We start from the raw sequence: 16,573 nt of genomic DNA, 5'->3' as shown, positions 1-16,573 counted from the left end.
ACCCATTTTCTTCTGAACCGTCAACCTCATACCTGACAGTCTTACTTACAGGAAGCTCAGTGCTTTCTATTTATGGAAACAGATCTTAAATACAGGGGACTAAACTGTCATCTGTGTCATTGGGAAGGGAAAGGGTCTCTGACATTCGTGGCAATTAACCAGGGACGTCAGTATAAAAGAAGTTGTGGTCATTAGTTGAATTATGTAAGGCTTGCTTTAAAACAGGAGAGATTGCCGTCTCTTCTGAATGTTTTCAGGGCTGTTATGGGGGCACAGAACCAGACCGGGCAATCTTCCGGACACTCTCCCCCCAAAGCCTCCCAGTTCTCACATGAGTGCTGTAGATTCTTCTCCTCTGGCCTCTATTGAACTAGTTTTCATCCAGGTTCTTCCCTGCTTCTGAAAACACCCAAGAGACCTGAGTCTCATGAAATCCCTTGTCTTGTATGTCTTTCCTTTAACTCTCCCTGGTAGAATCATGTTCTTTTTCTTAACCTGTTGAGGCCACTTGTATTCACAATAACAGTGTCACGATCTGATTAACGCTAGACACTCCATGACAGACGAGTGCAAATCATGGGAGTCCTCCTGTCCACAAAGCCCAAGCAGGATGTCCTGCAAGGAAAGTGCGTCACCAAAGGGAAGACGCTGTAAATGACCAGCAAACACAGTCAGGGTCCCAGGCGAGTTCTGCACGCCGATTCCTTTGCGGAGGCATGTTCCGTGCCTCAGCCCTGACCCAAGAAGTCTTGGTCATTCAAGAAAACGGGATAGAACCCCTGTCAGTGAGAAAAGAGGCCATGGTTTCTCATCCAAAGCATGGCTAATTGATTGATACGTATATATTTTAAGCTACAATAAAATCTTCAGATGTGAATGCACCCTTCCATGTTCTGGCTCCCAGCTGTCATGGACTGACGAGCCACGCAGGGTGGGGGGCTGGGGGTGGGGGGGAAGCCAGATGAAAGGGCGGCCTCTGTACCCAGCAGTAGTGAGTTGACACCAGAGCCAAGTTTGCGGGGCTCCTGCTCACTGTTTCGTTCTTTGCTCTTTCCATGTATAACAAACCTACCCCAGTAACAGGTGCATTGGGAAAACTACAGGATTTATGGAAAAACTTTCCAAATACTTGCTTTCAGTTTGGCTTTTAGAGATTAAAATAATTTTTCAAGTCATGAGGGTAATTTATATTCTGAAAACGTGTATTTTTGTTACGCAAAGATGACTGAGTCCGTGTGTTTTAACCCCAAGGGCGTCATGAAAAGAAGAGACCAAATACAAGCAGAACTGGACTCCAAAGTGGAAGCCTTGACCTATAAAAGGGCAGATACGGACCTGGTAAGTGTGTGTTTCTTGATACAATTCTACAGAATTGGCGCGTTGAATGTTTACTAGGAGTGTGGAACTCCATTTTCCAGGCTTGCTTTGAAGCATTTGGCAAGTGATCCCAAAATTCCTCTCAAAACTTCTCCCAAAGTCTGTTCTACACTGAGTTCCCAGTGAGCCCTCGACCTTCACAGTCATGCTCATCTGTCTGTCTTATGTTGTCTGTGACGATGCGTAAAGTATGAAGTTCACATTTTTGAATTGGAGTGTTAGAAGAAGGTATGAAGAGTACCTAGCATTGTTCTAGAAGGTTAGTAAGTACTCGGTATATAAATCCACTTATCTAGTTTTATAAGATATTTATACAAAATACTTAGTGTTCTTACGTACTTTTGTCTAGATATGTAAAAACTTGTACAAAGGTGGAGTATCTTTGCTTTCGCGTTTAAGCTTTTCTTCAAATACCTTTCTATGAAAATTTTCAGAGATAAAAAGAGGCCCAATAATATAATGAACTCAGATACCTATCGCTGGGGCTTCATTATTTCCTAGTATTTACTCAAATTGTTTCATTTACCTTTTTTTCTCCTTCTCTCACTGTTTTTTTCCTGGAGTATTTTCAAAGGGCACTTTTGTTCTAGACATTTTAATTCCAGGCATGATATTAGCACCCACAATATTTAGTATCTATACATCATCTCAGAGTAATGCTATCAGACTGGAATGCATATTCTCACGTTCAAATTGAGCCAGAGGCTCGGAAGGAGGAAGGAGGTGGCCGAGTTGATTCGGCTCTGGTCGGAGATGGGATCGGGAGTGATGGAACCACGTGCCCGCCTCAGACCGAGATGCCCTTCAGAGGACAAGTTCACCCGGGAAAGATCAGTGCTTTGACTAACTTCTACTGAGTTCTGTGAAAGAGACTTTCTTAATCTGTTTTTTAAATTCAAGAATGTAGATGAGTATTGAGTATACTGATAGCAGGTGAGTAGGGGCACCCTTGAAACCCCCACTAATCCTAGTATCATAGTTCCCCCGTCGAAACTGCTTTAACGGCTCCCTCACTTCAGTCATTTTCTAGCCCAAGATATGATGCCCTCGCTAGTTTTCTTTATATGTCCTCCCTCTTTTTCCCTCCCCTCCCCTCCCCTCCCCTCCCCTCCCCTTCCTTTCCTTCCTTCCCTTCTTTTTCTTTTCCTCCTTGTCTGTAATCTATGCACCTGACGGGCAGGAGACTTTTATCTGTTTCCTGAGGCTCTCAGCCCCTCTCGCAGGGCTCAGTCCAAGGCACTGTAAACAGGGCGGGAGCAAATGGATGAAAATTGCACTGACCGATAACAGTTTTTATGACCCATTACATTGATGGCTTGAAGCAAGACGTCTCTACAAACTCAGACTCTGTGCAGAACACCGAGACTTCACTAAACCATGACAGTGAATTATCCTCATCTTTCTGGATGAGGTCCATTTTCAAACTCAGGTTCATGCTCCTGAATGGGGTGTGAGTGCAGCGTGGGGGGCCACTGAGGGCAGAGGAGCGGAGTGGGCTCTCTGAGAGGGAATACCAGAAAATGCCGAGGCGGTGGGACTGACCCAAGATTAACCTCTTCCATTCAATAAGGGTGTGTGTGTGTGTTACTTTTTAATTTTATGAGAAGAGTCCATGAGAAGGAACAAAAGTGGGGAGGGGCACTCGTACAGAAATTGTAATCATATCTTTTGAGCTGTAGATATTTTTATATGTGAGATAATTTTTAAGGATATGGACATTAGTGATTAGATAAAAGTGTGCCCTTGACCAAATACTCAAAAAGTAAATTATTTTCAAGTTTCAGGAGAATAGTAAAGTGGCTTAAAAAACCAAGCATCTGTTCAGAACGGCTTAGATTCATATTTTAAGGGGAAAAGAGAACAGCTGGGTTTATTCCAACTGCAAAAACACAGGAAGAAATAGCTCGGGCCCAAATACGGCCCGGCTTTCCCAACTCAGCTAAAAAAGCACTTTTTTTTTTTCATTTGACTTGCAAATATTTTGTCTTTTGCTCTGTGAAAACTTCCTTGATATCTCATTATAACCTAATGATCCATCTGTATTTCTGGCTCCGTGTCTGTGTGTGCCAGGTACACTATAGAGAATTCTTTTTTACCAAGGTCGCTGCTGTGCTGTAAGAGACACTGGAAACCTCAGTCATCTGCACTGTATTTTGTAAAATAGTTTTAATCAATGAACATTTGAAACAGAGACATGGCACGTATTTTTCTGTTACCCATCAAAACGGATCCCTCCTAAAACGTACAAGGACGAATCAAATGACTGGTAAATGGCACCTCTCACACCTTCAAGCAGTTTATTTGTTTGCAGATCTCTCTTCGAAATCCCCATGCATTATGATGGCATCTTCGGGAGAAACCTTCATTGTGAACCTGCCGTGATTGGTCACAGAACGACCGAAGGGACGTGGCTGAGAAATATGCAGGCTAGGGTCGCCATGGAAACGCACCCTTGTGAGGTCCTTCTAAGGAGCCATCCTTTGCAGTCACCATGGCGACCCTGGCAGAGAACTGAATATAGCAATCTAGTCTGGTTGTTTGCCATGGTAACTCAAGCAAGGCCACTTTGGAGACAACCCCGGGGCCATTTCTATGGAGACCCACTGGGGCGGCCTTCACAGGCTCCATCCAAGTCACCTCTGGACACAATGCTGTACGAAGACCCAGCAAAGCAGCTCGGAATGTAGAGGCCATTGAAATGAAGGGCCCCTGAGGACCGGGGGAGTTAGAATGATCGGGTGGAAAGGAAGTAGTGATGTAACCTTCCGGAGGTCATGCTGGACGGAGGTCACGCTGGACGCACGGGTGATCTGTAGGTGGGCTTCCTGGCGTGTCAGTGCGAGGCCCCGGTCTGTACCTGGGCTCTGACGTTGTACCCGCTGCACGCCGGCAATGGTGGCATTATTGTTAGTTCTTCTCATCACTCAGACATGCCCACAAAAATTACGTGTTTTCCTGCCAACTACAATAACGTTTTAGAGTGAATTTCTTGATTTATCACCTGGGCAGTTGTAGAGCAGCTGCTTCTCAGGGTTTGTGGTTTGTAGCTCTTATCTCACAATAATAAAACTGATGGCTTCGAAACGACCTAAATCCAGTAGAGACTTTGAGCAAACTCACATGAAGGTCAGCTCAGCTGTTCATTTAGAGTCTGGTCACTCAGGCTTTGGAATTATATCGACATTGGATCAAATCCTAGCTCATGTGCTTATTAAATCTGTGACCCAGGACACATTTCTTAGCTGCTGCTTCTTTTTCTTCTTTTTTTTTTTCTTCTTAGCTTCTTTTAGCCTTGTTTTATCATGGGTAATTTGGGGAAATTATTGGTACCGACCTAGTAGGCTTATTTAAAGATTAAATAATACAGTGAAAGAAAATTATTTGGATGAGAGTAAGCACTCAGAAGTCATTAGCCGCTATTTCTTTTATTAATTTTATTTTTGGAGCAAAGAGAAGGGAGGGAGAAAGAGAGGCAGAGAAACATTGATTGGTTGTCTCATATGTGCTCCGACCAGAGACCCGCAACCCAGGCATGTGCTTGACTGGGAATCTAACCAGCAACCTTTTGCTTTGTGGTACGATTGGCCAACCCACTGAGCCACGTCAGTCAGGGAAGCTGCCATTGTTTTAATGTCCGAGATGGGTCCTGTTCCACGGCGCGGCTGTTGTTCCTTGAGGAGCATAGAAGACACTTCACATCGGTGGATGTGCTGGAAAGTAGGAAAACCTCCAGCAGCGTCCTGACCCGAGGAGACCAGATTGTGGTGTAGAGGCAGGATTCAGAGGAGGTGGGGGATTGGAGAGCTGGGTGCAGGGGAGGTGGGGAGTGGAGAGCGGGGTGCAGGGGAGGTGGGGAGTGGAGAGCGGGGTGCAGGGGAGGTGGGGAGTGGAGAGCGGGGTGCAGGGGAGGTGGGGAGTGGAGAGCGGGGTGCAGGGGAGGTGGGGAGTGGAGAGCGGGGTGCAGGGGAGGCGGGAGGAGAGAGAAGGGTGCAGGGGAGGTGGGGAGGAGAGAGCAGGGTGCAGGGGAGGTGGGGAGGGAGAGCAGGGTGCAGGGGAGGTGGGGAGGGGAGAGCAGGGTGCAGGGGAGGTGGGGAGTGGAGAGCAGGGTGCAGGGGAGGTGGGGAGGAGAGAGCAGGGTGCAGGGGAGGTGGGGAGGGGAGAGCGGGGTGCAGGGGAGGTGGGGAGGAGAGAGCGGGGTGCAGGGGAGGTGGGGTAGTGCTCTGAAGGCAACTGCAGTCCAGTGGGAAGGGGGCCTCGTCATTTGTCAGGGAGGAGGCAGTGGGGACCCACAGGAGCCTGAACCGAAGAGGTCAGTGGCCGTGGACTTGCGGGGTGGGGGGTCATGAACTTGAGAGAGATGTAGGTGGAAGGATTGGTTGACTCTGCAGCATGAGGGGCAGCCAACTTTCCAAGCTGTTAGTGAGTCTTCACTTTTCTGGCCTGTAGGAAGGGCAGACAGTAGCTCCATAAACTGAACTAGAGCAGGAAAGAGGAAAATCAGAGATGTGCCGTTTCCTGTCTGGGTGAGATGACATTTAAGGGAGGGTTGTCCAAGTGACCTTTCAGCCCATGTCACTACCCATCACATGAGAGGCAAGCACTGGGAGACGAAGGCCTGTGTTCGAGTGGATAGAGACAGCCAGAAATAAAGGGTTCATGAGTGTTGCGTGTGGAGGAGAGAGAATGCTGGGGAGCAGTGGCATTTAAAATGAGGGGCCGGGAAACGTCTTCCCAACAGGGGATTAAGTCACACCTGGAAGAGGTGAGGCTTTGACCCACCCAGGGGCCCAGAGCCTTCCGGGCCAGAAATGCCTGCACATTTCAGGACGAGCCTGGGGACCAGCCTTGCTGGAACAGAAGGAGCAAGAGGAAGAGCTGTAGGAAGTGAGGTCAGACAGGGAACCAGGGGTCAGATCCCACAGCATCTTCCAGCCGCAGGGTGCGGTCTCAGTGAGACAGAAAGAGCAGGGGGGCAGAGGAGTGACACAAAGCTGTAAAACAGCCGCTGATCCTGGAAGAGACAAGGATGACGCGTGCGGTGTGTGTGTGGGATGGGGGACCGTCGGTGCTGGAGACAGTGGAGCTGGGCAGGGGCGGAAGTGCCGGGGAGAGCTCAGGTTTGGAGCATGTTTTGAAGACAGAGCTGTTTGCTATTTAGAGGACTGCGGATTGGGAGAGGGGAAAGGGCCAGGGGTGATAACGAGGTTTGGGACTGAGCAACTGAAAGGTAAGAGTCGCATTCATTGAGACAGGGAAGCCTTTGCAAAGAACAGATTCAAGAGACATTGGATTTGGACATAGAAGCTGAGGCGTCAAGCCCTGGCTGGTGTAGCTCAGTGGATTGAGCGCAGGCTGCAAACCAAAGTGTCACTGGTTTGATTCCCAGTCAGGGCACATGCTGGGTTGCAGGCTGAGTCCCCACTTGGGGGCATGCAAGAGGCAACCACCCATTGATGTTGCTCTCCCTCTCTTCCTCTCTCTCTAAATATAAATAAAAATAGAATCTTAAAAAAAAAAGAAGCTGAGGTGTCTATCAGATTCCTAGGTGGACATGCTGAAGACGGAGTTACGTACAAAAATCAGTATAAAAATTCAGAGGCAGGGAAGGAATCCACGTGGAGGTACATATTTGGGAGTCATTAGCAGACAGACAGTATTTCAAGCAATGAGATTTGTGGAGGTCACTAAAAGATGCGAATGAAGAGCTCCCATGACCGACCCTTGGCCCACTTGGACGTGCACAGTCAGAGAGGGGGTGTCTGGGGGGAGTAGTGGGGGCGGGAAAAGTGGACGGACAGAGCTCCGGCTGTAGGGAGGTCACTGGACCAATACGATGACCTCAACATGCATCTAGGGTCATTCAGCTTCCCTAGGCACGTCCCCATTTACAAGGCACTTATGAAATCAGCTTGAGGCCAAATGAGTAAGAGAAGTGTAGATGATAAAGGATTTCAGGAAACAGCGACAGCTCTCTTATGGGCCCCAAAGAAAAAGACAGTCAAGCTACTCAGTCAAAGGCAGAGAATTTGTGGCCATGGAGCTGAAGGTGTGACGAGAACCGGGACGATGAGGAAGCCCAGACGACCCGAGGAGCTTGAGGTGTTTGCAGTTCAGTTGTACGTTTTCAGAGCCAGAGCTTCTGCTTGAAAAAGCTTATTCACTTCACTGCTTAACTGTAAGATAAATAAGGTTCATCAGTGGTGCCAAATAGTGCTGCGTGCCCACTTTATTTTTATTTTTCATTTTTGAATGGGTGAGCTATAGTTTTCCACTCAAAGCAGCATTCCGTTATAAATGAATATGAATACATTTGACATTTAGCAATCTGTGCACAGAATCTGAGCATTGGAGCTGGAAATAATGCCATCGCTGTTTCGCAGGGTATTTCTGCGAGCAAAAAATAAATTTGCACTTTCATAAGATCATTATAGCCTGGATTTGCATATAGCCACATTCAGTCGATACAAACAGACACCAAATTTATTCAAGCCGGTCCTTGCTCTCTGTGACGAGCTACTTTTGAACCAGTATTTTACCCTTATCTTCAAATAATGGTTATTAATCTTCGCGTGCTCTTGATAGTACCCTGCGCGCTTCACAGAACAACGCTGCCTTGTCTCTGAGCTTTAACAGAATGATAATGTTGATGTAGCTTTTGAGTGTGTGTGTGTGTGTGTGTGTGTGTGTGTTTGGGGAGCAGGGTATGAGATTGCCCCAGCCTCTTCTCAGGTATTTTCGTCTTACCTTTCTCTCCTGACCTTTTTACAAATGATTTCTTTCTATATGTCTCATTTGCTAGCATTCATTTTCTTCTCTCTACTCCTTTTGTGTGTGAGAGAGACACACACACACAGATGCCCGCACGCCCACACTCTCACAGCGGTGGGTGAAGGACACGCCCCAGTGCAGGGGGGAGGGGGTTCATCCCTGTAGATTTTTTTTTAAATATTTTATTTCTCTTTAGAGGGGAAGGGAAGGAGAGAGGGAAAGAAATATCAATGTATAGTTGCCTCTCGCGTGTCCCCTTCTGGGAACTGGCCTGCCACCCAAGCATGTGCCCTGACTGGAAATGGAACCATGGTTGTTTGGTTCCCAGGCCGGTGCTCAATCCACTGAGCTACACCAGCCAGGGCTCCTGTAGATTTCTTTTTATCGGTTTGCCATAGAAGGCATCAGCACACCTCACATCTCGCTGGCCGGAGCTGTGAGAAGTCCACAGTCAGATGGCTGCCTGAAGCGAGCATGTGACCATCAGAGCTGGCTCGGACCAGCTGTGATGCAGCCTGTGGCAAATACCTGGCAAAAGGTGGGGCTCCTTCGGGTCATGAGAAGGGCAGCAGGGGATGGATTTCAGGTCAACAACTTCTAAATATGCACCACACATACTTAGTGCGGCAGCATGTCGGAGTGGGGACACACGCTGGGTGGGGCTGGGGGCTAGGTGACCAGTGATGCCGTGCCCAGACGACCCTGGGCCTTGGCTGCCTCCTCCCAGAATGCAGGACGGGACCGGGCAGCCATGGGACTGCTCCCCTGTGCCTTCTCGGGCAGGCCCCTCACTCAGACATCGGAGTTGGAGTGCCAGGAAGGATGCCCACGTCCTGCTGTTCATAGAGGCTCATAAAGGATGATTGATAATGTTCAATCAAACTGCAAAAGCAGCTATACCCTGTGAATACGAGTCTGTTGAGCCTGGGACATCTCTGTAGAATCCGGCCTCATCACTCCTTCCCCCTGCCACCGATCCGTAGGCTCCTGGCTCTTCCGCCCAGAGCGGCCTCTGAGAACTGTGAGGTCTCAAACCCAGTTGCAGGGTTGCATGTGATGTCAGCACTGTATGTCTGCCTTTGTCATCGGGGACACGGTGCCCCACCGTCCTGCTGAGTCAGCTCAGCCATGAGAGGTGGGGTGATAGCTTCCCCAGAGGGTTGTTAAATCAGCATGTGAAACTCATAGCCCAGCCTAACTAGGCTTAGATTATAAACAGTTTATAAATAATGCTAGAGGAACATTCTTGGAAGTATAGATCGGCCATTTCATTCTTCCAGATCGAAGTTCGGAAAATGGTATCTGTCATCCTGCTTGCTGGGCCTTTGTGTTGTGTAAAGAAAAAAAAGTCTGTAATTGGCCTGAGATTAGCCGCCTCAAGATGTATTGGAGTTTGTACGGGCCATCGGAGGTGTGTCCAGCCTCCACTCCTAACGGAACTGCACCTGGGTGTGCACCGCTGTTGTGTAAGGAGGACACTTTGTAAGGAGAACCGTGGACCACTTTGTGCGCGGTGCTGACTGCACCGGCTGCGTTATGCTTCTCCCTCGTGAGGCCTCGGGAGCAAAGTCTCCCTCTCGTCTCAACAATAGGATTTCGTTTCTCCTTAGCCGTTAGCTTTCTCCAGCCCATCACGTAGTAGGTTTTGTACCTGGAACTGTCCCCTGCTTCCACCGATTCTTCACATTAGTCACTCGATCAGGGTGTCGACCTCAAGTTCACTCGGAACCACGTCAGCCTCGCGGTTGCCTTCAAAGGGCCGAAATAATGTTAGGACTGGATACACGTAACTGCTCCTTAACAGTCAGGGAGTTGAAATTACATTCCGCCCTTTGAAGGCAACTGTGAGGCTGATGTGGCCCCCCGGTGAAAACGACTTAGACTCCCCTGCTCTAGACCATCCAGGCCACCAGCCATTGGGACCCCCTCTCTCTGCCACTCGTGTCTGGGTGTGTGCTCCTCATCCCCAGCTTTACCTTGTGTGTCCCCTGTTCTTACGTCCCCTTTGCACTAGGGTCTTTGATCTACTGAACCTCTCAGAACTAGTTGTATTTACGGTAGAATTGTGGAAGCCATCTTAACTCAGAGGAAACAAGGAAGAAACAAATCAGTAAGTGAGAACTAGAGGTAAAGGACTCCAAATTATCTCAAAGACTTACGCAGCTTCTGCTACATATTCGTAACCCCCAAATGTGTCCTCAGTTCTGTGCCTTTCGGGATCCACAAACACCCGTGTGTCTGTTGGGGACACAGACCTGAGCTGACACACGCCAGCTGTTACCGTGCAGAACATGAGGGCGAGGGGAAAAAATTGTGCCTCTTCCAAAATTCCCCATCCCGGAATTTTGCTTAGGGAAGTGGTTGCATTTTTAAGGGTTACTGGTTTGGAAGCAGAACACACCACCAGGCGGTCCTGGTGACTAGGGCCTGTGGGCGGGGGACAGGCAGGCAGGTGGGTGTGTGGGGACAATGGGACACTGTAGTGGGGCATGGCCACCCCCAGTTGCTGCAGACAGAGTGCATGCAAGCTCTCTGACTTTCTCCAGCAACAGTGTCCCCGCCCCACCGTCTCCCCTGCTGCAGAAAGAGTAAAGGGTGAGTGAAGACCCCGGTCATTCCGTCCCAGCATTGAAAAGCAGGTACGTGGGGTACCCTTGTGGATGAGTTGCAGGGCGGGAGCTTGTGGAGTTGTGCGTACCGACATACGATAGTTTCAACAGCAGTCCCAGGTAGAAACGCAACAGAAATTCCTTTTCCTTTTAATTTAGGCTTTTTGTTAATAAGGAATGTGCCCCGAGGGTCTGTTTCACATCTCCCCAGCCCCCCCAGGCCCTGCCTCAATAAACATTTGATGATGCTCTGAGCGATAACACACTGGGAGTCTGAGGCCAGGGGATGTTTTCGATTCACCGTTACTTAACTTGTGACCTTAATCAGACATTAATTATTCTCTAGCCATGAACATGCAGAAATAATGCTTCCTTTGAAGAAAAATATTTTGAAGATGAATTAATGCGTATAAATTAGAGCTTGTGTCAGTAAAAAATCTTGTTAAGAGGGAAAAAGTACAAAAGAATAATATGTTAGAGACTCTGAATCATCTAAATAGTTCTTCTAAAAGCAAAAAAAAAAAAACCCATTATATTTCCACAAAGAACAGAGCCATAGTTTTTCCTCTTGCATGGTGCCCTGTCTCCAAATTAAGTGCAGTTTGATTTAAACTAGTTCTAGGCTTTGGAGACCAAGCTGTTTCTGGGGAATCGAATCACAGAGAGAACCTGGGTCATAAGAAATTACCAAAAAACTCACTTAATCTTCAATAAGCCTTACTTTTCTTTGTTAGTAAAATGGGGAAAACAGTAGTTATCGGTGGCTGCATGATGAGCATTTGATGAGATAATTTTTGAGATGCTGTTTGGCTAAGAACGGGCTGTAATTAAAATATTTTATGACAAAATCATATAGCCCATGAAATTCTGTAACATCAGTAAGTTCAGATTTGAGCTTTGAAATAATTTTTAACCTCAGTACTGATGTTAACGCACCATTTTCCCTAAGCCTAGATAATGTTCTTTAGACACCAATACAGGACATTGTCATATCTAATTGGTTAAAAGACCCCGGACTGGTTTTATTTTTCAGGAGACCCACTCTTCTTTCTTGAGGGTTTATATTAACAGGACTCATGGAAGCCCCTAGAAAGAAATGAATCCTCTTCAGTCGAATGTGTGTTTTTTGTGTCTCTGCCGTGCAGAGGACTCAAAGGAGAGCATGTCCTAAAAGGGACCATGTAAATAATCGACTTCCTGTTGCCTCTGGCTTTGCAGGAAACTCCGATTATTCTGTTTTGTGAGGGATGTTAATGGCGTTGGAGGCGCCAATGTGACAGGTGATGGGTCACCGACATTCGTGGTATTTTATGACTCAATTTGTCATTTTTGGAAAGTGCATTGTGTCTCGCTGCACCAAGTTCTGTGTTGTGCACAGCGTCGACCGTGGGCTTCAGGGAGAGGGGCTTCTCCTCCTGAAGACAAGTGCGTATTGTGAAGTGTATGACAAAGGTGCTACTTAGTAATCACACGTTCGCCTGAGCAGCGTTGTATAATCAAGCATCTCATTTCTTCAGACACATCTTGCCTCTCCCGCAAATCGCAAAATAACGTAATTTTCTTGTTAAGAGCTCTTATCTCTCCCCTGCAATTTAATTAATGCTTGCTAAGGAGAGGTAGCTGTCAGATTAGAATTGAATTCTTGAGTTTCCTATTGTCTTCTGATGGAGTGGCAATCGAATTTTTTTTTATTTAGGTATATTATTTTCAAGAACTTTTCGAAATGATAATTTCCCAGCTTTTCTGATTATGAGGGGAAATTTTTAGCATTTGAATAAATAGATTGAATGGTTGATTTTATTCCATAAAAGGGAATAACAGAGGAGCCCTCTAACAAAGAACACAATGAAGATATTTTTTTTTAAGTAAGAATAGCTATTATCCTCAAATTATATTGTTCGGCTCAAAAATGTTGGCGACATGCGCCTTTAGAGTTAGGCATAGGCAGTAGGGAAATAAGCTTAGTTTCATTCCTAATATTTTACTTTTCTAAAATCATTCACTCCACCGATATTTATCAAATTCCCACTTAGCGTCAGCACTGGGGATCGTGTGGCCAAAACGTGGGTCCCTGTGCCCTCGTGGCAAAGCTTGTCTTCCGACAGGGAAGCACATAAGACAAATACATAAAATAATCGCTAGTTCTAATGAGCGTTGAGGAAATGAGCAGTAGATTGAGATGGAAATTAGCACAAACAACCTGTCTTGTACAGAAGTGCCGTGCTCAGAAGGATTATCTGAGGAACTGGCATTTAAGCTGGAATTAAAAGAGAATTAGCCTGAAGCTTGAAAAATAGAATAATTTCTTCAGACACCCTGGCATGTATTTGTCTTCTTTGATATCTCTTAATAAAGTTTAAAATGTTTTTTTTCCAAAAAGGTCTTCGACACCTTTTGATAAATTTATGTCTATCCTGTTTTTATTTATCGTAAATTATGTATTTAGGGATTTTTAATTTCCCTCACTGTTATTTTTGGCCAGAGTATAGAAATGTTGTTCACTTTAGCATATTAATCTTATATCTAGCAATGTTCTAAATTATTTTTAATTTTCATAATTTGTAGGCTCTTTGGGATTTATTATGTAGGAAATTCTATCACAGACACATGTGGTAGTTTTGTCTCATTCATTCAATCACTATACTTTGCATTTCTTTTTCCACTTCTCACTGAGCTGGCTAAAAAAATGCATTATAATGTTATTTGTGATGGGATTTTCCTGTATTATTCCAAATTCTAAAGGGAAGGCTCTCAGGGTTTATTCCATTAGAGTAAGGATGTTTGCCATAGTATGTGTATCTATTTTCACATACATGTATTTAATCAGATTAAGGCCATTCTTAGCTGCTCCTGTGTGACCAGACATGTTAAGTGGCTGCTGGATTTCACTGACAGGTTTTCCATCCCTACTAAGGTAATCGTATGATTTTTCTCCATTATGAGATTTTTCATTTTAACCAACTGTGGATCCCTGGGGGTGGCCCGTGCTGGATTTGGCTTGCTCAGTTTTCTAGGACTTTTTATCCATGTTTCTGAATAAGAATGCCTTGTCGTCACGTGGTACACAGACAGATACACAGATCTGTCCATTACGCCTCAGCGAAGCTGGGGAAAATGACCTGTGAGTGCCGTTGCTCACAGCAGAAGTGTCAGTTTTTGGATCAAGGCCATGCTGGCATCGTATGTTTCCACCCGCTGGACTAATCTGTGGGAGATTGCCAGCATTCGTGACTGTGGGAAAGAAACTTCCTGCAGTGCATTAGCTGCAGACCCTCGTCTTCCGTTTAGCCCTGTGGGGTGGGGAGTCTTTGCTCACGTGCACCCCCACTGCTGAGCTTGTAAGGAGATACATTCCGGGGGTGGCAATGGGAAGGGCTGCGAGATGACCGTCTCAGGGATCAGTGAGGAAGGGTGGGTGATGAAACAGTCTGCAGGGGGGGGGTCCCCCTAGACGGCTGTGTGGTGGGGAGAGAGGACCAGCGTGGAAAAGGTTATCTGTGTCCTCCTATCATCCGGGCAACTACTGCTGCAGAAATAGACCATGAGGAAGCTGCGTTCTCCATCTGTAATTTTTATAAATGATACTTGGACAAATTGCTGGTGATCATGGCAATGAACCCCCCTGGAATTATCGTGCCAAGAGCATACAGTTTGGTGGTTAGGCAGATTCACTTCTGACACGTATTTTCGTGACGATTGTAGTTCCAACATTTTTACCAAAAGCGAGCACTTCCTTGGAGGTGGGGAAGTCGGAACCTGCAGCCCAGCAGTCTGAAGGAGTCCTGAGGGAAAGGCATCGTTCGAAATGATCCTGTGAAGTAGATTTTTTTCTCTACTCCTTGCTATATAGATGAGCAAACTTCACCTTTCCAAGAATTGAACTTGTATAAGGTTGCGCTGATGTAGGACTTCAGAGCCAGGCTCTAAGGTCACCGACCTGGGGCGTGTGATGATGAATTTTCTAAAGAGGAGGAGCCAAAAACAGCTTCTTAATACCATGGGCAACCGACATGCTATAGGAGCGAGTCTTCTAGCAGTTTTTAAAGCACCCATATCACTTCCTTTTCTTTCTTTCTTTTTTTTTTTCTGTCCTAGAAGGAATTCTAGGGCAGCATGAAAACCCTGAGTCAAAAACCCGGGTAAGGAACCGAGGTCTCGCTCTGGCTGGGTGGCATCACCTGGCCACTGCTCTGAGGTGCAGAGAACCTTCTCTGGGTGGCTGCCTTGTGATTTTGCTTCTCTCCCTAGGACAAAGAGCTCCGATTTTTCATCGTTTCAGAGGCTCAGCTGTGCTCACGTGTATCTGGTCAGATGATGTCACCATCCAGATTCCCACAGCAGGTCACTTTGGAGGTGTCACAGCTTAAGTGTGAGATCGTGGAGCCTGCTGACCTCCAAAAATCGTGTGCTGCTCTGGATGCAAATGAGCGTTCATTCTGCACCTCCACTGGGGGTGCACCCCACCCAGCAGGGCTCCGGCTGCTGCCTTCAGGCCTTCTCTCCCCAGCCCCATCCCCTCCTCCAGGACACCTGACCAGCAAGCAGCCTTGTTCCCCCTGCGCCCACCCACAGTCCATTGCCAAAGCCCAGCACTTCAGTCCCCCTCCTCCCAGGACCCCAGCATCAGAGACTTGATTGTTCAACGGCCCGGCCCCTTCCTTAAGCATCTTTAGTGTTTCTGTTGTACTTCTGTTAAAATCCAAATACTCTCAGCGGAAACCCTTTAGGATCTGACAAGTGTCCCTCTCTTTCCTCATCTTCTGCCCGTCCCTGACTCACAACGGTCCCCTAGTCACACACTAGGTAGCAGCCATCACGGACCACCTGCAGTTCTGCAGGAACCCCAGAGAAAGCTGCTAGGACTGCCACCTGCCAGTTGCTTTACATGTGACGTAAAGCACCTTTTCCTCGGCTGCTTTTTCATTCCTCCCCTTAACCACGAGTCCTTGAGGGTGAGCTCCCGGACAGACCGCAGGGCAGGGGCTGTGGAGTGGAGGGTGGATGAGTGAGCGGAAGGAAGCAAACCCTCCCTGTCACGACCTCCTGTGTCTCCATCGTTCTGCTTCAGGTGGCCGGTTTCCTTCATCTTCCTCCCATCTGCTCACCATTCCTGCATGTCTCAGACTCGGGAATCCATCGCAGGTACCGCCCTGCCCTGGTCACAAACTTGCCCTGTCTTCTCGTTCCCTGCGGACTCCATGCCCTGCTCAGGCTCGCCCCCACTTCCAGGGGTCCTCCAGCCCCCTACCCCCGTGTCCCCGGGCCTCTCTGCCCACCTCCCGTCTCCTAACCTACCTTTCCTCACGCTCTGCCCCCCGCCTCGGCATACCGAGTCTGTGGTTTCCTTCACACCGGCCCCTCATCCAGATGTCACCTCGCCACCCCTGCCAAGTCCCCGCCTACTGAATTCACAGCCACAGCCTCCCCTACCCCAGCCAGAATGCATCTTCCTCTGAAGCCTGGAGACCACTTCATTTTCCCCTCCATTAGGATACAAATCCTATTCTGCGTTGCACAGCAGCCTTTGGGTTTGCTTTATCTTTGCACGTCTGTGTTCCCGAGATGGCAGTCTCCCCGAGGTCAGGGCTGAACCCGCTTGACCTTGGCAGGCACTGGCTCTGCACAGTCAGCGTGGAGAGGGGGGCCTGCGTCCACCCCGGCAGGCTCGGACTGAGTCTTGTCCTGCTGCTAAAAGCCATGCGATCTCTTTCAGTCCTTCCTCCTGAGGTCCCAGCTTGTTGGAGGAAGATAATGCTACCAAATTCGCGGCATTATTGTGCAGATGAAATGAAATAATGTATGGCTTCCCAGGCGGTCAT

The 16,573-nt window shown here is 47.6% G+C and overlaps 1 protein-coding gene across 2 annotated transcripts in view; it reads left to right on the top strand.

The window, feature by feature from the left end:
- Positions 1 to 16,573, top strand: part of SNX7 (sorting nexin 7) — a 60,570-nt gene that overhangs the window by 30,029 nt on the left and 13,968 nt on the right. For both annotated transcript variants that reach the window (XM_037153059.2, XM_037153058.2), the window contains exon 7: positions 1,252 to 1,338. In XM_037153059.2, the coding sequence (XP_037008954.2) occupies positions 1,252 to 1,338 (87 nt within the window). The remainder of the gene's footprint in view (positions 1 to 1,251; positions 1,339 to 16,573) is intronic.

The sequence above is a fragment of the Artibeus jamaicensis genome, unplaced genomic scaffold (genome assembly GCF_021234435.1).
Source record: "Artibeus jamaicensis isolate MK-2021 breed Jamaican fruit bat unplaced genomic scaffold, CSHL_Jam_final scaffold_1689, whole genome shotgun sequence".
Lineage (NCBI taxonomy): Eukaryota > Metazoa > Chordata > Mammalia > Chiroptera > Phyllostomidae > Artibeus > Artibeus jamaicensis.
Note: the sequence above shows the minus strand (reverse complement) of the source record. Positions and strands in the feature narration are given on the sequence as shown.